Source organism: Ambystoma mexicanum, chromosome 5q (genome assembly GCF_040938575.1).
Source record: "Ambystoma mexicanum isolate Mex_15411 chromosome 5q, UKY_AmexF1_1, whole genome shotgun sequence".
Lineage (NCBI taxonomy): Eukaryota > Metazoa > Chordata > Amphibia > Caudata > Ambystomatidae > Ambystoma > Ambystoma mexicanum.
Window position 1 is genome coordinate 419,274,897 of NC_090933.1, and position 21,529 is coordinate 419,296,425.

The following is a 21,529-nucleotide window of genomic DNA, read 5'->3' on the forward strand; positions in this document are numbered from 1 at the left end:
CAAATTCACCAAGCCCATACAGCTATCAGGTCATAAACCCCAAAATATCTACATTACTGTGGGCTGCATCCGCAATAAATTACCAGCTACTCCTTGTGTGACGCCCTGTTCCTTCATGGTACACAGGGGCTACATTCACGTTCAAAAAGGCAACATGGAAGCGCCTAGAACCGCAGGGCCGTCCCATTAGGTAGGCACTAGTCCAGCTGAAAGGTAGATATGTTGCTCCTAGCCACTAGTACTGCGTAAGGGCATGTGGCCCATTGGCGATCGTCCCATAAGATCGTAATGGTGCTCCACTGATTAACTCGAAGCAGCAGGTGTCGGGAGTAAAAGCCATCTGCAGGAGTGGCATACAGATGGCAGCGGCAAAAGGGGAGGAGATACCTGTCACCCAAATGAAATGAAAAAGAATAGTATGGCCATCAGAACTTCATTAGTATTACTCACTTCAATGATCACACTAAATCTACAGCCATATGCATGCTAGCCCACTCAAAAGGAATATTTCCACCCAAAAATCACTTGCCAATCATAACAATATAAATCGAGGTGAAAACACTATTACAAACGAGTGTTTGTGTGCATGCGTCTGTTAAAACAGAATCCATTAGATGGGATTAGTAACGTGCATACACACAAGTGTCGGAAGGCGCGTCGAGACTGGGAGGGTTCAACAAGGGCAGATAGACGATGGTCCCACTATGGCAGCTCTGCATCACATAGCGCAGGGGAAGGGGATAGATTCCAAAAAGCCATGTACATGGCAAACTCTCAATTAAATCATCTGTCCATGCATCCATACATCATTCCCTCATCCCGGTATTAAAACGCCTGTTTATTTACTCACATAACATTTGAAATCTCCATTGAGTCTGTGCGTAATGCAGCCTGCAAAATCCACTGTGCTCCAGGCCGGAACAATAGTGTTGTGAAGTAACATGTATTTGGGAACGTCCTGCCTTATCGTCCACTACGCTATTGCGCATCCCATACTATTCATATCAATCATTGCATTCTCGCCATGGCCCCTGTCCCAAGGACATTAAACAATAGAACGTTATATTTGCAGTCAGACCTGTGGGCGTCTCCTCGCCGCTAGCTGAAAACCGAAAGCGCTGTCCTTCGAATTCCTCATTTGCAACATCACGTCGAAAAGGCATCTGTGACCGCTTGAAATCACAAATTCATCCATGTAGTGCGGCAGTGTGTGAAAATGGCAACTGGCTTCACTCACAAATGGGACGCCCCGCCCGTCGGTGAACCTCGGTACAGTGCTCGCCCAAAGGGGATTGCAGCTGGCACAGGTGGAATGAATCACCACAGGTGGAGGCTATACAGCCTGAAAACACATAAATTGCACACCCAACCCCCTCCCACAACCACACCCACTCCAAAATGCTACCGGCAGGACTAGCGATGTTGGGCCTGGGGGACCTGATAGCACTGCAAGTACTCCAACTCCAAGAAGAAGACGAACACCAACTACTACAACAACCGGCCGCACAGAGGAGACGCAGGAGGAGGAGGAGGGCAAGGCAGGGCCAGCAAGGCCCACCAGCACAGCCACTACCACCACGCAGGCAGCCTGCAATCCCACGCCTCCGAGCACATCCGTTCAACCTCACTGCTGAGCAGATCCACACCCTCTACCGTTTGGACCGGGACACCATAATCTCCATTGTGGACATGACACACGCTGACCTTGTCAGCATGATAGATAGCCCAACCGCCATCCCACCCCTACTGAAGGTGGTGTCTGTACTCCACTTCCTGGCCACAGGCACCTACCAGCACACAGTCGGACAGTTGCATGGCATTTCACAGCCACTGTTCTCACGGACACTATTGCAAGTGCTCGATGCCCTCCTGAAGCACTCAGACGACTACATCTCATTACCACGCTCGGAGCTGGAGATTACAAACACAAAAGTGGGATTACATGCACTTGCCGGCATACCGGGTTGCATTGGTGCCATCGACTGCACCCATGTGGAATTGGTTGTCCCACATGCCATGGAGGTCCAGTACCGCAACCGGAAACAATATCATTCTCTTAATGTACAAATGGTGTGTGACTCCAACAGGATCTTTACACATTGTTGTGCCCGATTTCCTGGATCAACCCATGATTCTATGGTCTTGAGGAACTCTACAATACCACGCTATATGGAGCGACACGCAGGGAACAGATCCTGGCTACTCGGTGAGTCTCAATCCATGCATGATAATGTGGGGTATGTGATGCGGCAATGACCTGGCAGGAAGGGGGGGGGATGCGTACGTAGCAATGTCATCCCACAAACATCCTTTCTTGTCCACATACAGGTGATGCCGGGTATCCACTGAAGAGATGGCTCCTTACACCACTCCGGAACCCACAGGACCAGCATGAGGAGGACTACAACCATGCCCACTCACGTACCCGTCTAGTCATAGAACAGGCATTCGGCCTACTGAAGGCTCGTTTCCGCTGCCTCAGCAGTTCTGGCGGGGCACTCCTGTACCGCCATGAGAAGGTTGCAAAGATAGTCATGGCATGTGTCATGCTACACAACATGTGCGTACGTAGAAATGTGCCCATGCCCCCTGACGCAGAACTGCTAGCACCTGAAGATGGTCATGATGAGGCTGGGGATGTGGCAGCACCTCAAGGAGTCCGCGAGGCACAGGAGGCCCGTGAAATTCGTCAGAATATCATAGATTCATGCTTCTAGCACTCACGCCTGGTGGCTGATGCATGGACACGGGACTTGTGGCACTGTGTGTGTCCGGAACATGCACAATGTGGACTGTACGCCTATAAAGGCCTCGTACACAAGGAACAATGTCCACACATCTCATTGGATGATTATGTAATGTTTATAGCATATGTGAAATTATGTTACACACCCCATCGACCCGCAACCCAAGAAAGCCCAACACCCCTCCTCCACCCTCCTACCTCCCCCCCGAACACCAGTGTCCAAAGATGCTCATTGTCAGTGGGCAGACGCTATTGCAAGCCCCCTCTCCGGGTATCAGGGGCACCCCTGCCTGTGGAGCGCAGGTTCCTCCCAGATCTACGTTGGGGGCTGCCCTGGACGGAACTTGCAACGGATGATGTTTCTGCCTGCTCACGCCCATGCATGTCCCTAAGGGTTTGTGAGAGCTCAGTGAGCACACGGCGCACAGCGGCAAGTTCACCACATACGTCTTTGGACGTCTCATGCAGTTCCCCCCTCAGGCTCTCGGTGCTTCTCTCCATTTGGACCCTTAGTGTCTCTGTACTTCGCTCCATTTGTGCCCTAAGTGTCTCAGTAGATGTTTCTATGGCTGCCTTAGATGCCCCACATTCATCAGCATGCTCCTTGAGGAGCGTGGCCAGTTGCTGCTGTTGCACGATCACCTGGTCGAGGGACTGTTGCCTCTGCTGGGCCATGGCCATTAGCGGTGGTGTCACAGAGGGGCTGATCAACTCATGTTGCCTTGCCACAGGGCTTGTGGGGGATGGCCAGTCGTCGTCTTGTGGGTGCCCCTGCGTGGTATCCTCATGGTGTACGGGATGAAACAAACAGGGGGATTGTGACAGGTCATGGATGGGTCCTACATCGACAGCACCGTTGTCTGTGTCGGAGCATGCTGGCATTAATGCAGTGTCACCTATGGTGCTGCTGCCATCAGAAGCAGTGCCTTCTGTGGCATCCATTGGGGGGACCTGTGGTGCTGCTGGTGTGGGCATGCTGGCTGCTGGGGTGCCTGTTGAAGTCCCCTCCTGTGTGCTGCCACTTGATTTGTGCTGCTGCCGTTTCTTGATCCATGCAGCTGAGGTGGAGGGTCTTTGGCCGTTGGTCTTGGCCCTCTTTGCAGGTGTGCTGGTAGGGGTGTCCTGCAGCTCGTCGTTTGACTCGGACCCTGTGGTGGAGTAAAGGAGGGCGAGCGTTATTCATGGGTCTGTGGAAATTGGAATGGCAATGTGTCACATGCATTGGGGTGGTACCTGAGGGTGATTTGGGTCAGGGCCTTGGAGGTGGTTTCATTTCTGTGTGGATTGAGGATGCAGTTGTTTTGCAGCCTGCAGTTAGGGTGTGCATGCTGCACGTGTAGAGGGCGTTTTTAGGATTTTCAATTATTTATGTATTTTTATGTGACTTTTAAAGTGCGCTATCAGGCCTATGTATGTGGACGTTCTCCTGGACATGTGTTTCTGTTGCACTATGTGGACACATGGTACTTCACATGATTGGACATTGTGGATTTAGCATTGTTTTATTTGGCCCACCTACCTGATTCTTCGGATGTCTGCACTCCTTTCTCCATCCCTCCGACTCCCTCTATACTCTCCATTCCAATGGTGGAGGCACAGATTTCTTCCCAGGGGGTCAACTTGATGGGTGATTCCGATCCTCCCCCGGTAGCTGTGGCAATGTTACGGTTGGCTGATAGTATGCTCCGTACGCGTATCCGCAAGTCGTCCCATCGCTTTCTGCATTGCTGTGGGTTGCGGGGTGCGGTCCCCACCGCACTTACCCGCTGTGCCACCAGGGCCCATATGGCCTTCTTGTTCGCAAGTGCCGTCCTGGTCATTTGCGTCGAGAAGACGACGCCAGCATTCTCCTGGAGGGTCTCTGTGAGCACGGTGAGTTCCTCATGGGAGAAGTGGACCTGCCGCTTGCGGTCGCACGCTTTTTTGGCAACTTTTCCCATTTTGTTTGTTTTAACTAGGGTGGCTAACGGGTTGGGATGTGTCTCAGGGTCGGATTTTTAATGGTTGTGTTGGGATTCTGATTTTATGGGTGTACGGCGTGCTGTTTCCCGTTCCGGCCCCATGTTTTTACTTCCGTTTCCGTATATTTACGGTCACCGTATTTTGCGATTAGCGCTCAGTACGGTGACCGCTATAATGGGTGGCGGAATTGCACCTAGGGCGCCGTACGACGGCGGTGAGGGGCGTTTTGGGGAGATTTCCGCCATCGCGGACTTTGCACTTCCGCCATGGCGTAATGCTCGTGCCCGATGGGTCAGAATTAGCCGCACTTTACTCCATCGTGCAATGGCGGAAACGCTATTTACGCTATGGCGGTCGGGTCAGTTACTTTCCGCCAGGGTCGTAATGAGGGCCACTGAGTTTGTGCCCTGTCATAGTATGGCCTGAAATAACATGACATACTCTTACAGCACATTATATCTCCTAACAAGACACCTGATCAATGGGTAACAAGGCATAGAATGGTCTGAAAAGTGTAGTAATACACATGAGACTAAAAAGCAGAGGCATTGCTAGGTGGGACCTGGTGGGCGGTAGCCCTGGGTCTTTGGGTTGTACCCCGAGATAGAAGCTTAGGGGCTACAACCAAACGGCTAGCTAGCCCCGAGTCCCGACTGTCCCGACATTAGCATAGGGCCGATCTTTTACAAACCTAGCAACATCCCTGCTAAAAAGGCATCCTACCCGCACTCTTCCCACTCGCCTATATAGGACCATCTCTCTCTCTTTCTTCTCCTCTCCTGACTAGATACAGGTGTGAGAGGCTGACTGGGAACTTCACTGCATTGGTGTGTTGAGAAGCGTGCGCCTTTGGTTTAAGACAGATGTAGAATGCAGCATAGAGAGTAGCGGGCAGCGGTGGCTGCGTGGAACCGCACGTGTGGGTGCCAGCTCACATTACCATGGCAGTGAATAGCATAGCCCTACATCAAGCTGCTCGAATGTTCTTTGCGGGTGAAAGGATATCATATTGGGCAGGGGAGGAGGGCAGCCGACCTGATGGGTTGATGATAACAAGAGAAAGGACGGAACGGAGCAGTACATCATCTCCCCGTAAACAATAAAGGCAATAGAGAGGCAATGAACACTAGGAGCAGTGGCACTAGAGCCGAAGCATACAGGGCCACCATGTTTATAGTCACAAACCAACGGGATGCTCAGCTAGACTGCCAAGGGTCCAATGGGCTGTAGAAGGGACTCCTCCTGGATTGCTTTTCTTTTTTTTGTATCTTTGAGCGAAACAGATTTCATTTTAGATGTGACATCTGTGATGAATTTCAAAGGGTTTCCCCTAAACATTCTAGAAATGATAGGAAACGTCTGCAGAAGATTTATTGTTTCATTTTTTTGCCAACACTAATATGACATTTTATAATGGCTTACGTGTAAAGAAAAACAATAGTCCTGTGACGTCGATTGTTTCCCCAAAACCCAATTCAGTGGAATGGGAGAAACCCTTGGCTATTTAAAGTTGTAAGAGGAAAATAACAGTTTTCTCAACGGTGCAAATGGTTTTAGAAAGTAGTGGAACTCTTAACAGTAGAAAATAAAAGTCGTGGCGCTCAGTTCCTGTTCATAGCCACCCATTTCAACGACTGGTTGGTGACAGAGTACCCAACCCCGGTGTGGCCTGTTGGGATTTTTGACCATTAGGACACTGTCCATCTGGCAAAGAATAGCGTTTGTCAGGCAATCAGAGCATGGGGCAGACTCCCTGATCATTTGTCCCCAAAATCTGCTCCAGCGCCTCCAAAAGTGCCCAGAATTCTTTCATATGCAGGCACAGACCTGTCACTCAGGTGGTGTTGTGGAAGCACAATAACTTTGAATATGTCTTCAAAAAAACGGGTGTTGGTGATATGATATGATATTTTATTTATATCGCGCCCATACACAGGTGTATCAACGCGATACCCTTGTTACTATAGATTGTACAGCACTGAAATACACTGGCTTGTCTAGTTTGCGCTTTATAAAACTATAAATAAATAAATAAATAAATAAATGCTGGATTATGCACATTAACTCCCAGAAGCTTTCAGCCTCAGTCTAAGGGGATTGCTGCCTCACACAGCAATATAATCATTACCTTAAAGGCCCTAGCAGCACTCGGCAACCTCTAGGAAGATAGCTCGTGGGCAACACGCTCCCCTTGAAAGCAAGACGACGCAGAGCAACACAGGTTCGATCCCCAGGTCCACGCTTAGAAACCTCTGGGTATTAAGCACGTCATAAATAGCCAATTGTAATAATTATAATAATAATAATTATGGGAAGACCGGACTGGGTCTTGTGCTCCCAACGAAGCTGTGGTTGAAATCCCTAGAACGTGGCTGTTCATGGCTCACGGGAGGTAACAGAGGGGCGTTGGACACTGCCTTTTTGTGGGCATGGTTTCTACATGCCTTGAGTCACCATGTCCACTGTGGAAGGCTCAGACGTCTGACCACAGCTTGGCCATAGAGAGGTTTGCTGTTCTTAACCACTTTGTGCAGAAGCTTAGAGTTTTGGTAATCATGACATACATAGAACACTTGTGTACGAGTGCGATATAAATAAATATCATATCATATCATAAATGAGTAAACCAAAACATTTGAGGGTTTTTTGCTCACTTATCAGGGAGCCTTCACAAATATTGGTAAATTCGGATTTCTGTCATACAACCCCTGGCAAATGTTGTTGGGGGCCTAAGGAAGGAAGTACAAGGGCTTTGCCACCTGTGTATTCTTGGGCATGGCTTCAACATGCTTCAGGTCACCATGCAGTGAGTAATGTCCCCAGACATACCCCCTGGCGCATAGAACACCTCTTCTCCAGCTATCTCTGCTTTCGGCACTGCGCCCCATAGAATACAGTTGAATCCCACGATAAATGTGGTTCAATTGTGCACATAGCTCTTCCATCTTTTCCTACCCGTGCCTTCCTGAGCACCTTATCTATCCCTCGCCCTCATCCCAACTATCTACCCGACTTTGCTCCTCCCTACCACTACCGAGGGCTCGATTCTCATCAAGGTGTTAAGTAGCGAAAAGGCTGCATAAAACGTTAGCAACCTTTTCATTTCTTAACACCTATTCTGAAGGTGGCGCATTCTTCCAAAGTCGGAATGAATGCGGCACTTTCGGAATATGGGTGCTGGTTGCTAGGAAGGTCTGACCTAGCAACCGGCACTTTCATTATGTGGCATTTGGCATGCCTATTCTTGTGGCACTCCTCCACTTTTGGACAAGCCTGAAATTGGCGCCGAATTACGGCACCAAATTGGTATCGTTCTTGGGGAGGAGTGCCACAAGAATCACAGATTTTTGGGTAAAGAGATTGCAGGCATTAGCTGTATTGGCATTTTCAGTGATGATGATGGCTGCGCTCAGACAATGCGGCTCTCTGATGCCCCCACAGCGCCCGCTCACACAGACACTCCTTGCTCAGAGCTGTAAAAATAATATGGCCTTGCATTACTTCATGAAAGGTTTTGTTATGACCTTCGTGTGCTTCCCATTAACCTCAGTGGCAGCTCAAGAAAGCACAAGACTGTTATGATCGTCGCAGCACTTTCGTAAAAAATTACGAATCCCTCGTTATTTCACGAAAGTGCTGCCGAGATTTTGCAATCCGCCCGTGCTCGAAAGAAATGGGCAGATAGCAGCCAGGACAGTGTTGTGCTCTGCGATGACACCCAGACCCACTTGAGAATGCTCGTGGTGCCTGGGCGTCAAGAAAAGGCGCAGTGAAGCATCCTATTTAGCACGCTCACTGCGCCTACATAAGAATCGGGCCCTCAATGTTCTATCATAATTATCCTTTGCCTCTCTAAAAGGCAAAATCGCATAGACGGCATGAACTATGGCTGTAGGCGATATAGAAATGCAAGATAACATAACATAAATGATGTATTTTATAGGGCATTTTGTTAGAAAAACAGTGTAAGAAAGCCATACAATTTATAATCGTTTTTTTCAGGGTAACACATGAGAAAATTCAATAGATGGATGCCAGATCACCAACAGCACACAGAAGTATCATACATGTTTAAGATGCTTGTGCCCAAAATCAATGGCAACATTGTCACCAAAATAAATGGCAAGATTATCACTGTATTCTCACCGTACAGCACAGGTCCATGATGCCTATGTCCACAATATATGCCAGAATGGCTTTGTAAAAGCACTTACTCATGCCTTCTGAGCCCAAATATATGGCTGTACTGTCATTACAAAGCACTTTCAAGATGGTGCCCACAATGTTTGCCAGCAGTCCCACTCTGAAGCACGTGTGTGTGTGCCTACAATATATGCCAGCATTGGCCTGTAAAACACTTTTTCATACTGCCTGAGCCCCAATATGTGACTGTATTGCCACTGTAAAACACTTCCAGGATGGTGCCCACAACATATGCCACCACTGCCAGTGTCGAAGCACAGGTTCATGATGCTTGTATCTGCAATATATGACAGAACTACAACTGTAACACACATGTGCATGATGCATTTACCCAATTATACACCATTATTGGTACAATAAAGCACTTTCATAATGGTGCCCGCAATACATGCCAGCACTGCCATGGTAAAATGCATGTTCATGATGCCTGTACCCACAATAATTGCAGCAATTACCCTGTACAGCATGTGTTCATGCTGGCTGTGCCCCATAGTATGCCAGAATGCTCAATGTTATGCACTTTCGTCATGTTGATTCTTTTAGTAATTTGCGGCATGAAATCTCATTGCCATTTCATGAAAAGTTTCTTGAAAGAGTTTTTCTGTCCAAATGAATCAGTGATTAACTGAACAGCAGCTTTTTAAAAACATTTTAGTGTGGTTTTCGGGAGGGGTGTACCAAACTTCGGCTTCTAGTAAGTATTCGGCCGAATTCCAGCTGAAAAAAAGCTATTTGGTTCCGGCCGAATAGTTTCTTGCTGTTCGGCTCTTGCCGAATACTTTGACATTCTCATTTGAATACAATGCAACATGAAACTCAGTTTGCAAAACTGAATAGAATTAGACCAGACAAATTGCTATCACAAAGCTGAAAAAATCTTATATTGTAATCTGCTCTTTAGGACATGTTTTGTTACAAATTCTTAGACATAAAAGGTGCTCATCTTGTACACTTAGCCTGCAATAATACAGGAAAATCTTTTCTTTTGGCGAATGTTTATATGCAATGTGCACTTTTTTCAGTTGTAAAAAACAAACTGAAAGAAATGTGCATAGACACTTTCACTTCCTGTCATGTCACTTCCCATTGCGTACGTCATAGTCCGCCCTTTTCTTTTTTTAAGGACTTGAGTCCCGAGTTTAACATTATCTGATTATTTTATCAGGAATGATAAGTTGCATATGTTTGTGTATTGGCGAGAAGGAGTGGCTAGGATAAGTGAAAGGTGAGCAGCATTTGTTTGGGTGTGGTGAATAGTTGTGAGATGGAGTTCACGCATTTTAGATTTCCTCTGTGTCCTGCATGAGCCGACATGAACCATTTTATACATTTCTATGTGAGCTGCAAAGAAATTTCGTATCTAGACCGCATCGACTTTGCAGTCCTTTTGCATTTGTGAAGTCTCCTACTTTAACTGGCACGGAATATGCAACAATCTTCTGTACATTTGGTTCCTTCATTTTGGTTAAATCTGCTTTTTTCTGACTTTTATACTTTAAATAAAGATGCTACATTAATTACAATGTAGAGAAATAAAAGTATAGAATGCATTTAAAATGGTGCTTTTTTTTTTAAATAAGTGTGTTTTCTGAAGTTTGGAACATGATTTATTAAATAAAGCAACTATTCGGCTTCATATTCTGCTTCGGTCGAATAGTTGAGAAACTATTCGGTATTTGGCCGAATACTAAATATGCTATTCAGTACAGCCCTAGTTTTCGGCAGGGTTGCAGCACTAAAACTGTCACACTTCATATTTTGGATGATTTACACAGTATTTTGGATGATGGCAACTCCTGCCTTTGCTTCTCCTTGATCTATCCGCTGCATTTGATACAATTGATGATGAGGTCCTTTTTGACACTCTATCGCCACCTGTGGGTATCAGTTGTCAGGTTTTGGAGTGGTTTAATTCCTGCTTGGCCAATAGGTGGCATTTGGTATCCCTCGGGTAGGCCCACTATGGCCTTTATCATGTGCCGTTTCGAGTTCACCAGAAGTCAATCCTGTCACCTTTGCACTTTAATTTATATATGGAGCCACTGGGGAGCTGGTTGCAAAACAAATGTGAATTTGCCTCAGTATGCTAATGACACTCAGCTTTTTATTAGGGTTTTGTCAGAGGGAGACATGTATTGCTGCCAAAACAGTTTACTTGTTATTGAAGATTGGATGGCCTCCCATTTTCTTTTTAAATTGAACCCTCCCTTCCAAAACATAGTTTTTGCAGTTTTCTCATTCAGCCTCATCATCTTCTATTGGCATGTGGTTGGCTTCAGCAAATATTAAAGGCGTACAGTTTAGATTTTCAACCCATGCTAAATATTTGGGTTTTCTTTGGGATTGATGTCTGTCTATGATTCTCCATATCAATTATGTAGGTAAATCAGATTATTTACTTTGAGGCCTGTTTCATCTTTTGTCTCTTTTTCTCACTTTCGGTTGTTGGTTTAATCTTTAGATTTGTCCCGGATTTATTTTGGTAATTCCTTGTTGGTGGGGCTTCCCCAATCGTCACTGTCACCCCTGAAAGCTGTGTTTCATGCTGCTGCCAGATTAACATGTGATGCAGTGAGGTTTGATAGAATCACCCCTATTTTTAAAAGTTTAAATTGGCTTCCATTACAAGCAAGGATTTCTTGTACATTGATTTGATTACCTACAAAGCCATTCATCTGTCTCCCCCTTTCTATCGAGCTGAGACATTGAAGATCTCAGGGGATTCTAGGGGGGTTACGTAGCCAAGAGCTAGTACGACTTGAGGTTGCGAGGTTTCGTCTGGCAGCCTCTTGCAAGAGATCTTTCTCAAGTGCTGCAGTAACTCCTTGAAATGCACTTCCCTGGAAATACAGACCTTTTCTGATTATTTAAAATTTAGGAAAGTTTTAAAGTCCTGGTTTTGGAATTTAGTCTTTTAGAGCATTTAGTTGTTTGCATTCAAAAGCATGTTCTCCTGAAACTCATATTTCTTTTTGGTATTTTGAGCTCTAAAAAATATAATTGACTTGGTTTTGGATTCACAGTTTCTAAGCGCTTTTCTATCTAATGTTTTTGTCTTTATTTTATACCTTTTATTGTACAGCGCTCTGATACATTTTGCACCTGGTTCGCGATTTATTAAAAGCTGTAATAAATAAATGGTGCCTACAAATGCCAAGACTACCAATGTAAAGCACCAGGATGCTTGTGTCGGCAAAGAAAGGTGCCTGTGTGCTGCTCCTCACTTCACCTCCTCCACTTGCACACAGCTCAGCACATGTTTACCAGGCGGGTAAGTGGCAGAGGGGCTGGCACACCAGTCTGTGGAGGAGGAACCCGGAGGGGGTGAATGAATTCCCCACCTTCCACGCCTGCTCCGCTACTGACTGTTATTTTGGCATCTTTGATGCAAGTGCTCACAGACACAAGGCTATAAAGATTTCCAGCATTCAGGATCCTCAGCGTCTCTAACGAGTAGGAACTCCTGTGCAGGCGACCCAGGCCTCTGAGGTCCCCTAACATTCATGACGCCTAATAGGGATATTTCTTCAAGTGTGGGTGAACCACTGTTTGTAGAGTCTTGGCTGGCCTGTGTGCATGTCCTTCCTGCAAGCCATGACTCATGTTAGCCATCAGAGACCATGGTGGGCCTGTGTAACATGAGGGCAAGATATGGGAAAGTAGAAGGGTTTGGCTTTTTGCACAGCTGGTCTGCTGGGCGACTCGTTAATCAACCAAAATATCTTGATGACCACAATGTTCAAATTATAGAAAATAATTTTCTTGGTTGTAGTAAGTCCATGTAAGTAAGTCCATGTATGAAAGAGTGTCGCAGTTCTCTGGAGTACAACGGTATAAAGCCTAACCCGTTAATTAATAGTTAATAGAAATTAACTCCAGAACTCTGCGCCAGTTAGTCAAAGTTGTTTGTACTTTATTCCGTAAAGGTGCCCTTAATGATAACACATGTTTCGGCTCAGCAGAGCCTTTCTCAAATCTGGGCTAGTATTCACGACAGAATTAACAACTTGCAGTGAAACTGTGCTGTTCACAAAACATAGGGTATACATCACATTGACATGTTAGCATCCCCAATGCCCAAAAATTCAACCATTGAAAAACATTTTTTGTAACAATCGAAATCATATAGTTGTCATTAATCAGCATAACATGCAATTGCAGATATAGTGACAGAAAATAAGGGTTGGTATTGGGGAGGATTATATGGGAAATAAGAAAATGCAATCATTATCAATTCGTCATATGGGGAGGGAGAAAGTGGGAAGGACAAGAAGAAAACAAGAAAGAAACAAGAAAAAGAGGTATCCTGTTAGAAAATATTCAAACCATCATGTCAGTACTATTCATCATATAAATTAGTCCTACACAAGAACTGGTTAACTTACCCAATGCAATAGTGCGTCTTTTCACTCATTGAGTTAGTAGTATTCCACTTAAATGGGATTAATCCCACAATTCCTTCCTGTAAATGACACATTGACAATTGCCGCCGTTATTGCGGTATGGGAATGCTGCACTGTCCAGGTTTTCTCAGTTGCTGTAAGCATCTATGTTTCTATAAAGATACTCTTGTAAAACGCACCATTTGTTGCTTTAAAGACTATAGATGAACACCAATAACATATAGGTAAGCCATAAATGAAATCAATCAATAAAAAACATATTGTGTAATCTATATTTGTAATGGGTTTCAATCTATTTTTCCTCACAGGCATTCCTTGGCATCCGGTCACTCCACCTCATACACCCAAGCCTGATGAGCCTTCAGCTGGAGATATAATAAGTATGTCATTTCTTTATGTAGTCCTTCCTCTCTCTTTATTTCACCACAATGCAATACAGACCAACTAATTCTCTTCCAATCTTTTATTGTGTATCTAACGACATATATATTGATTATGTGTGTCCCGTATGTATGTAGACAATTAAATGTACTGCTCACAATGGCCTCATTCAGAGTTTGGTGGGATTTGGGTGGTAAATCCTCCCAGATACCGGCAAATGGCATTACCATTATTGCCACTTGGACCGGCGGTATTACCGCCGGTTTACACGTGGTGGTAGGCGGTGTTCGTCCCCATTTATTTGAGTCCATTAGACTCAATGGGGGATTTCAGTGGAATTGGACGGAATGTTGGTGGATTTACCTCCAGCTCAAGCCTCCAACTTTTCACGAAACTGATAGTTGGGCAGGGCGGTAATGCAGCGGTATACAGTAATACTGACACATTCTACAAACACTGCCCAACCTGTAATGAGACCCATTTATTTTTTAAGCCAACACTTTTGAGGTAATGCACATTTGTCCAAAATACAGAAAACGTAGAACAATTGCTATTTCATTTTTCAAAAAGTGTGAATGCTTGTTTTGACTTTTTTGTGTTTAAATCAAACTCTCACGTACAATGCAATTAACTGTAAATGTGTTCAAAGGAAAGAAAACCATTTCTTGTCTGCCTCTAATTATGAGAGCAACAACAGACTAATCACTGGTTCACCATACAGTGGCCAGGAGGAGCTTCCATGCTCTATCTGGCTTTGCCAATGACCCAGGGTAAATGTTCTGGTCTGCATGCTACTCTCTCGCCCTCCTGTTCGCCAAGTATGTAAAGGATGTTTGAGGGTTACTCAGGAACTCTTCGGCAGTGGAATAGGTGTGAACCTTTTACAAGAATAACAGAAAACGACATGGTTGGTGCGGGCTTAGACCAGAGGTTGTGCCTGCAGGAAGATGGATGCCACACATATATCAGCAGACCGAAACTATCATTGCATAGAACTAGCGAGAACAATTAAAGCAAAGCAGAATCCGCAAGGTTCTTCTGGTTAGTTTCCCAGTATGTTTGTGATGGTGATTTGTAAGACAATGCAAGGGAATTAATGATGTCTTTTCTGTGAATGGTGCTAAGGTGCACACCAGGAGTCCCACAGATTGTAAAAACAGATGTTCAAATCATGCACAGTAGGGCTACGTCAGGTTTAACATTCATTTTCACGTTTCGGGGGATGTTAGCCATTTTTTGCAGACAGAGTGGGGACATGCAATGGGAGTTTCTTTTCTGCCTGCCATTTTGCTTCACATTAAAAAAAAAAAAGGTTTTCGTGTTTTCGCCAACATGAGATTTTCATGCTGGCATACCGACATTGGATTGCCCCGATGTTGTGATTGGCGGGTGGGAGCGCATTGAAATGTATGGGCTTGCAAGGGGCTTAGCGGGTGAGTTGCCTGATTGCAGGACTGTGACAACAAAGCTTGTGAGTTGACAGGTATGCATTAGAATCTGCATGTTCTTGGAACCTACTTAAAGCAGGTGGACTCCACAAGAATTCATTGTAAGTCTTGTCTGCTGTGTGAACGTTTTGCGCTGTGAAATGCAAAAAAAGAACGGTAAGGAGATCTCGCCAGTTTCAACACTTCTTGTTTACCCTTCATTGTGCAATTGTCAAAATGTAGGAGAGGAAAAAAGCAATCCTATCGCAGCAATTTTCTCTTGAAAAAAAAAGGAGTGACAAAGGATGCCAAGTTGTATTGTGAGGCAGTGTCCTGGATCCTTAGCCTACTCAGTCTTTTGTTAGAGCAAGCAGGGGGCCATTTTTCAGTTTAATGTGTGCACGAGATTATTATGCACAGTTGTGTGTAGTGAAATGTATTCTGCTGCATTAAGTATTATAGATAATTACAAAATAACATGGAATTACATTATTATTAAATTGTAGGGTTTTGTAGGGTCGATCATCATTATTTATTTATGGGATTAGTATTGATTAGGCTCTTGAATTTGAATTATGTGATGGATGGTTTGCAAAGGCAATGTATTGACTGTATTGTTCGGCTTCTGTTTTATTATTTTTTACTTGAAATAAAGAATATTGCTGCTGCTACTACTTTCAGTCAGGGCAGCACAATATTTCCATGTAAAATATATCTATATCCATCTGCATTTCTCAGTCCACAGCAGATATCACATGTGGGGCCTTTCATCTAAAGCCCAGACCATCCATACATGCCCAGGCATGATCAAATATGGAGAGCTACTGCTATTTGGTTGATACAGTCCAGCTCCTTTGGGAGACGGGTCAGAATCCCCTCTCCCAAATGTTATGTTATGTTACGTTATTGTATTTGTAACCCGCACCTGGTACCCATAGGCTGATGGGCGCAGACTAACATACAGAAAAACATACTGAATGAGCACAAAACAAGCTCAGTGTATGACAGGGCATAGGCTAGAATGACTAAAACAGCTGTCTATGCAAAGAGCAGGGTCTTCATCTGCTTCTTGAACAGTTCCGTTGAAACTAATGTTCTAAGGGTAGGCGGTAGCGCATTTCATGCAGTGGGAGCTGCTACTTCAAATGCGCCCTGTCTAGCCTTGTTGGAGTTACTCCGAGGCACTTTGAGTATTAGTGTTATCCGATCTTAGTGACCTCGTCTTAGCTTTTAAAACGATGGCTTCCTTCAAGTACTGAGGCATTTGCCCCATAATGCATTTATGGGTAATGAGAAGGAGTCTAAACAGGACTCTTGCCCCAATCAGGAGGCAGTGAAGGCTCCTTCTGGCTTCTGAGACATGCTCCCTTTTGCCCAGGCCCTTCACCACTCTCACTGCCCCATTCTGGATCACCTGGAGGCGTTGGATCTCTGCCTTCGGGATACCCACCAATAGGCTACAGCCATGGTCTAATTTTGAGCCAATAATGGCCCTAGCCAGTGTTTCTGCATTTTTCTCAGAAACCAATGGACGAAGATGGCGGAAGAGTTTAATTAAGTATGAGGATGACGAGACAAGATTGTTCACCTGGGCCTCCATATTCATATGTTTATTCAGGTACACGCCTAGAGTCTTGACCTTATGCAGGATCTCAATAACACAATTATCTAGGGTGAAGCTCTTAAAGATCACCCCCAATTTTTCCAGTTTACTGGGAGCACCCACCAGCAGAAGTTCAGTTTTGGCGCTGTTCTGGGCCAGCCTGTTGGAGACCATCCAATTTTGGGTTTTAAAATAGATTTTATTTATAAAAGTTTCATCTTTTTGGTGAAAACCTGAGATGGGTAGGACACATTGCGTGTCATCTGCGTAGTTCGAAAATATGATCCCCTCCTCCTCCAGCATCTGGAAGAAGGGGATCATAAAGATATTATAAAAACAAGCTGACACGCACTCCATACCATAGAAGCATAGGGTCCGCTTCTGCTAACTCGCTGGCCACTCTGCTCTGTCTACCATTCAAAAAAGATGATATCCATTGGATTGCCTTTTCAGAGAAATAAGCATTCTCTCTTAACCTGGTGGACAGAATGGAGTGGTCCACCAGGTCAAAAGCCGCAGAGTGGCCTATAATCATCAAGCAAGAGATCTTGCCCTTATTCATCCGTTGAATAAAATGAGTTTTAAGGGTGACAAGAGCTGTCTCAGTGCCATGGTTGATACGAAAGCCTGATTGATATTTGTGCAGAATTTGATTTTGTTCCAAAAATACAGAAATCTGATTATATGCGACTCGATCCAGAATCTTCAAAAGGAAAGCAGTATTTGTAATCGGTCTGTAGTTGGAAGGTGTTAGCGGGCACAAATTAGGCTTTTTCAGTACGGGTGTAAGCCACACATTTTTTAAATTATCAGGCACTAGATTTGTCTGAAATGAGGCATTCACAAATTTCGTAAGTGCTGGAATTAAGATGGGTAGACACTCCTTTATTATGATGGAGGAGCAAGGGTCTCCTTTGTAGCTTGTGCTTTTGAGTTGACTAATGGTTTTTGCCAATTCTTCCTCAGAAATCAGAGTAAAGTTAGATATAGGTAGATCTTTCTCCTTAACTATCTGTCAATGTAACTTTTTTTGCTGACCTATTGTATTCAGGGCAAGTTTTTTTTATCTCAATAGTTTCTTTAATGTTTTCTAATTTAGTGGACATGGCTGATTGAATTTCGATACACCATTCTTTATTTTTAACAATCAGGTCTTGTGTCGGTCCTAGGGTATGTGTTTGTTCTTTTAAGATTTTGAAGAGCTCCTTACAGTTGGAATTTGCATTAATAATTCTGTTGTTTAAAGCCTCCTTTTTTGCTGATATAACCGCTTTTTTAAAGACGGCAGCGTAGATTTTATAAGCTTCTAAGTTACTATCAGATTTATCCTTTCGCCATAGATGATAAACTTTATTTTTCTTGGCTTTGATGTCTAACAGATCCTTAGAAAACCAGTTGTTTTTATGCTCTATTGTTTTCATTTTGGTTTTAGAAGGGGTCAACTTCTCTGTGATTGTCTCTGACGAATTTATCATTATGGCTGACATATCTTCGGGATTGGTTAAGGATCCCATATCTGTAATTAGAGACTCAGCCCAAGAATCTAAGGCATCTTTATTCAAATGTTTTCGATTTCTGCTAGTAACATAAGATTTGGGGTAGGAGGGTTTTTCATTCAAAAATTCTAATTGGGTGTTAAAGCAAATACTGAAGTGATCTGACCAAGGACATGGCTGCACATCCACCTTGCCCACCTTTACATTAAGGGAGGCAACCCAATCCAAGGTGTGTCCCTTGTTATGAGTGGCAACCCTGACATGATGGAGAAAGCCTAAGGCATCAAGAGTGTTTTCCATAGTCTTGGCGATTTTGTTGGGGTCGCTGCCTAACCAAAGATTAAGGTCTCCTAGCAGAACCATTTTAGTATTTGGTTTCAGCAAAGAGAGAAGCAGACTGTTAAGAAGGATAGGAAAAGAGGGGTCGTTTGAGAGGGCCCTATAAAGTAGAAGAGCATTCCGGGTGGTTTCAGCACTTATAGCTATTTTAATAGAGATGATCTCTGAGCCTGTAATCATGTCAACCTTAGGGTCCCATGTATTCAGGCTAGATCTGATGATAAGTGCTACATCCCCACCCCTGTTCATCCTCATCATCCTCATCTTTGTTGTTAATTTGTTGTTTTGTAGCATAACTTCATAGCGCACAGTCAACAATCAAAAGGCAACAACCAAAAATACTTATAAAGAATGGACAAAACATGTTGAAAACACATTGAAGGATTCCAAAATGGCAGCTGAATAGGGAAGTGTTATGAAGAGGCTGGCGCAGACAGGTAAGTGATACTTAAGATTTATTTAGTATATAACAGCATAAGAAGACCCCCAACATTGTGAGACTCCTCTCCTTCAGCTCTTTCTCCAACTGACAACATTAGAACATTTATTATACCTCAACAAGGAACACTGTCATCAACATTCCATGACATCATACTTGGGCTGCAGCACACAGAAGAGAAACACCATGGAGGACATTCTTCACTCACATCTCACAAGTCACTCCAACACATCTCCCCCTTTTTTTTTTTAACTTCACTTATATAATCCAAATTCCGATAACACTAAATAACACAAAATAATTTAAGGGTCTCATGTTGATGACCTCAATAACACACTAAAATATGTCCAGTACTGGCACATGCTATATATGCCCTCTCTTGACCGCAGCAATTCTATCTTTATTCCACACTTGCCCTCCAGTCACACGCACGGCCCCTTTCATGACCGCCACCACTCTGACTGGATCCGAATAAAGAGAATCTCCTTTCCTTTTTACAATTCCTTTCTTGATCCTAACCCAATCTCCACACTCTACGCGCAACTCTTTCTTACCTCTCTTCAGGTTTTCACGCGCCACCCATTCAGACTTCTTCCTCACCAACGACTTTCTTACCTCATCAATAACCAAATCAGTTTCCCTACTCCTACCCAGCCACGGCGGACACGCCATGGAATATGGTTTCCTGCCCCTCATAAGCTCAAACGGGCACAGCCCTGTCGTTGAATGAGGCGCCATTCTTAGGGCCCAGATCCTATTCTGTATTACAGCCAACTTATCCAATCCACATTCTTCCCCCATGCGAATACTCTCCATCACGCATCTATTCATCCTTTCAACAACACCGTTCGATTCGGGATGATATAATGAAGTTCTTTTGTGACGCACTCCACATTTCCTTAAATAGTTGGTGAAATCCCCCCCTACAAATTGGGGACCATTGTCCGTCAACAAACTCTCCGGCAGACCTTCATTGGAAAATATCTCCTGCAAGGTCTTTATCATGGTTTCTCCAGTGACATCTCTCACAATTTTATAATTCACCCACCTGGAGAACAGATCCACCACCAAGACTATGAACTTTCCACGCCCATACCCCAATTCCACAGGACCCAGGATATCCATGGCAAGGTCACTCCATATCCTGGACGGAAGACCCACGTCCACAAAAGGTTGCTTCTTAGCCACTGATCCCTTCCCACTCTTGACACAAAATTGACAATTTTCTAAACAATTTTCTATTTCTCTGTCAAAGCCCGGCCACCAATAGTCTTCCCTCAACACCCCTTTGGTTTTGGTAACTCCTATGTGACCACTGTGTGCCAGTTCTATCACCCTCTTCCTCAGTCCAACTGGAACCACAGCCCTTCCCCATCTGAACAATACCCCACCGATGACCGACAATTCATCCTTCACTTCCCAATACGGCCTCGCGCCCTCTGGCACTTCCACTTTGTTGGGCCATGCGGCGGAAACAACATACAGAATTATTTTATTTATATTCTCATCGCTCCTCATCCCTTCCAACCACTCCTGCTTGGACACTATACCATCTGTGTTAACGAACACTAATTCCAACTCTTCATCTTCCACAACATCAGAATCAACTACTCTCATCCTTGATAAATTGTCAGCCAATATATTTTCCTTCCCAGGAATAACCTCCATCTTGAAACAATGTGTTTGCATTCTGGTGACCCATCCTGCCACCCTGCGGGAAACCTTATCAAGGCCCTTGTTCTCGAATATGGCTTTAAGCGGTTTATGATCAGTCCGAACTACGAACTCTACACCCCACACAAAGTTTTTGAATCGCTCCACCGCCCAGAAACATGCCAACGCCTCCTTCTCGAGAACGGAATACCTCACTTCCGCTCCCTTGAGGCCCCTCGAGGCATGAGCTATCACCTCCTCGGACCCGTTGCCTTGTCTCTGAGATAACACCGCACCTAAACCTCTTTCACTAGCATCCACAGTGATGATGGATGGCTTTCTTGTGTCAAAACACCCCAAAGGCTGGGCTAAGTTTATCTCTTCTTTTATACCATTGAATTCCGCCTCACACTGACTGTTCCACACAAATTCAGCACCCTTCCTCAGAATTTTTCTCATCTCATGTACTTTATCAGCATAATTTATCACAAATTTCTGATAAAACTCCGTCATTCCTAAAAAAGAGCGTAGTTCACTCTTATCAATAGGTCTTTCTATTCTCTTTATGGCATTCACCATCTCTTCCTTGGGTCTGATACCATTTCCCGATACCTCATGTCCCAAATAGTCCACTTTAGTCACTGCAAATTTGCATTTTTCTTCCTTAAGAGTGATTCCTCTTTCTTCGAATATCTTCAACACCTTACACAAATTCCTGTCATGCTCCTCCAATGTCAATCCGCTGACCAACACATCGTCCTGAAAACAGAACACACCCTTCACCCCCTTCAACAAGCGATCCATGATTTTCTGGAACACTGAGGAAGCAGAGGCTAACCCGAAGGGCATCCTCCTAAATTGAAACACTCCTTCATGT

General features: G+C 44.5%; 1 protein-coding gene across 2 annotated transcripts in view; it reads left to right on the forward strand.

The window, feature by feature from the left end:
- Nucleotides 1–21,529, forward strand: part of LAMA3 (laminin subunit alpha 3) — a 1,348,901-nt gene that overhangs the window by 480,094 nt on the left and 847,278 nt on the right. For both annotated transcript variants that reach the window (XM_069620910.1, XM_069620909.1), the window contains exon 11: nucleotides 13,623–13,694. In XM_069620910.1, the coding sequence (XP_069477011.1) occupies nucleotides 13,623–13,694 (72 nt within the window). The remainder of the gene's footprint in view (nucleotides 1–13,622; nucleotides 13,695–21,529) is intronic.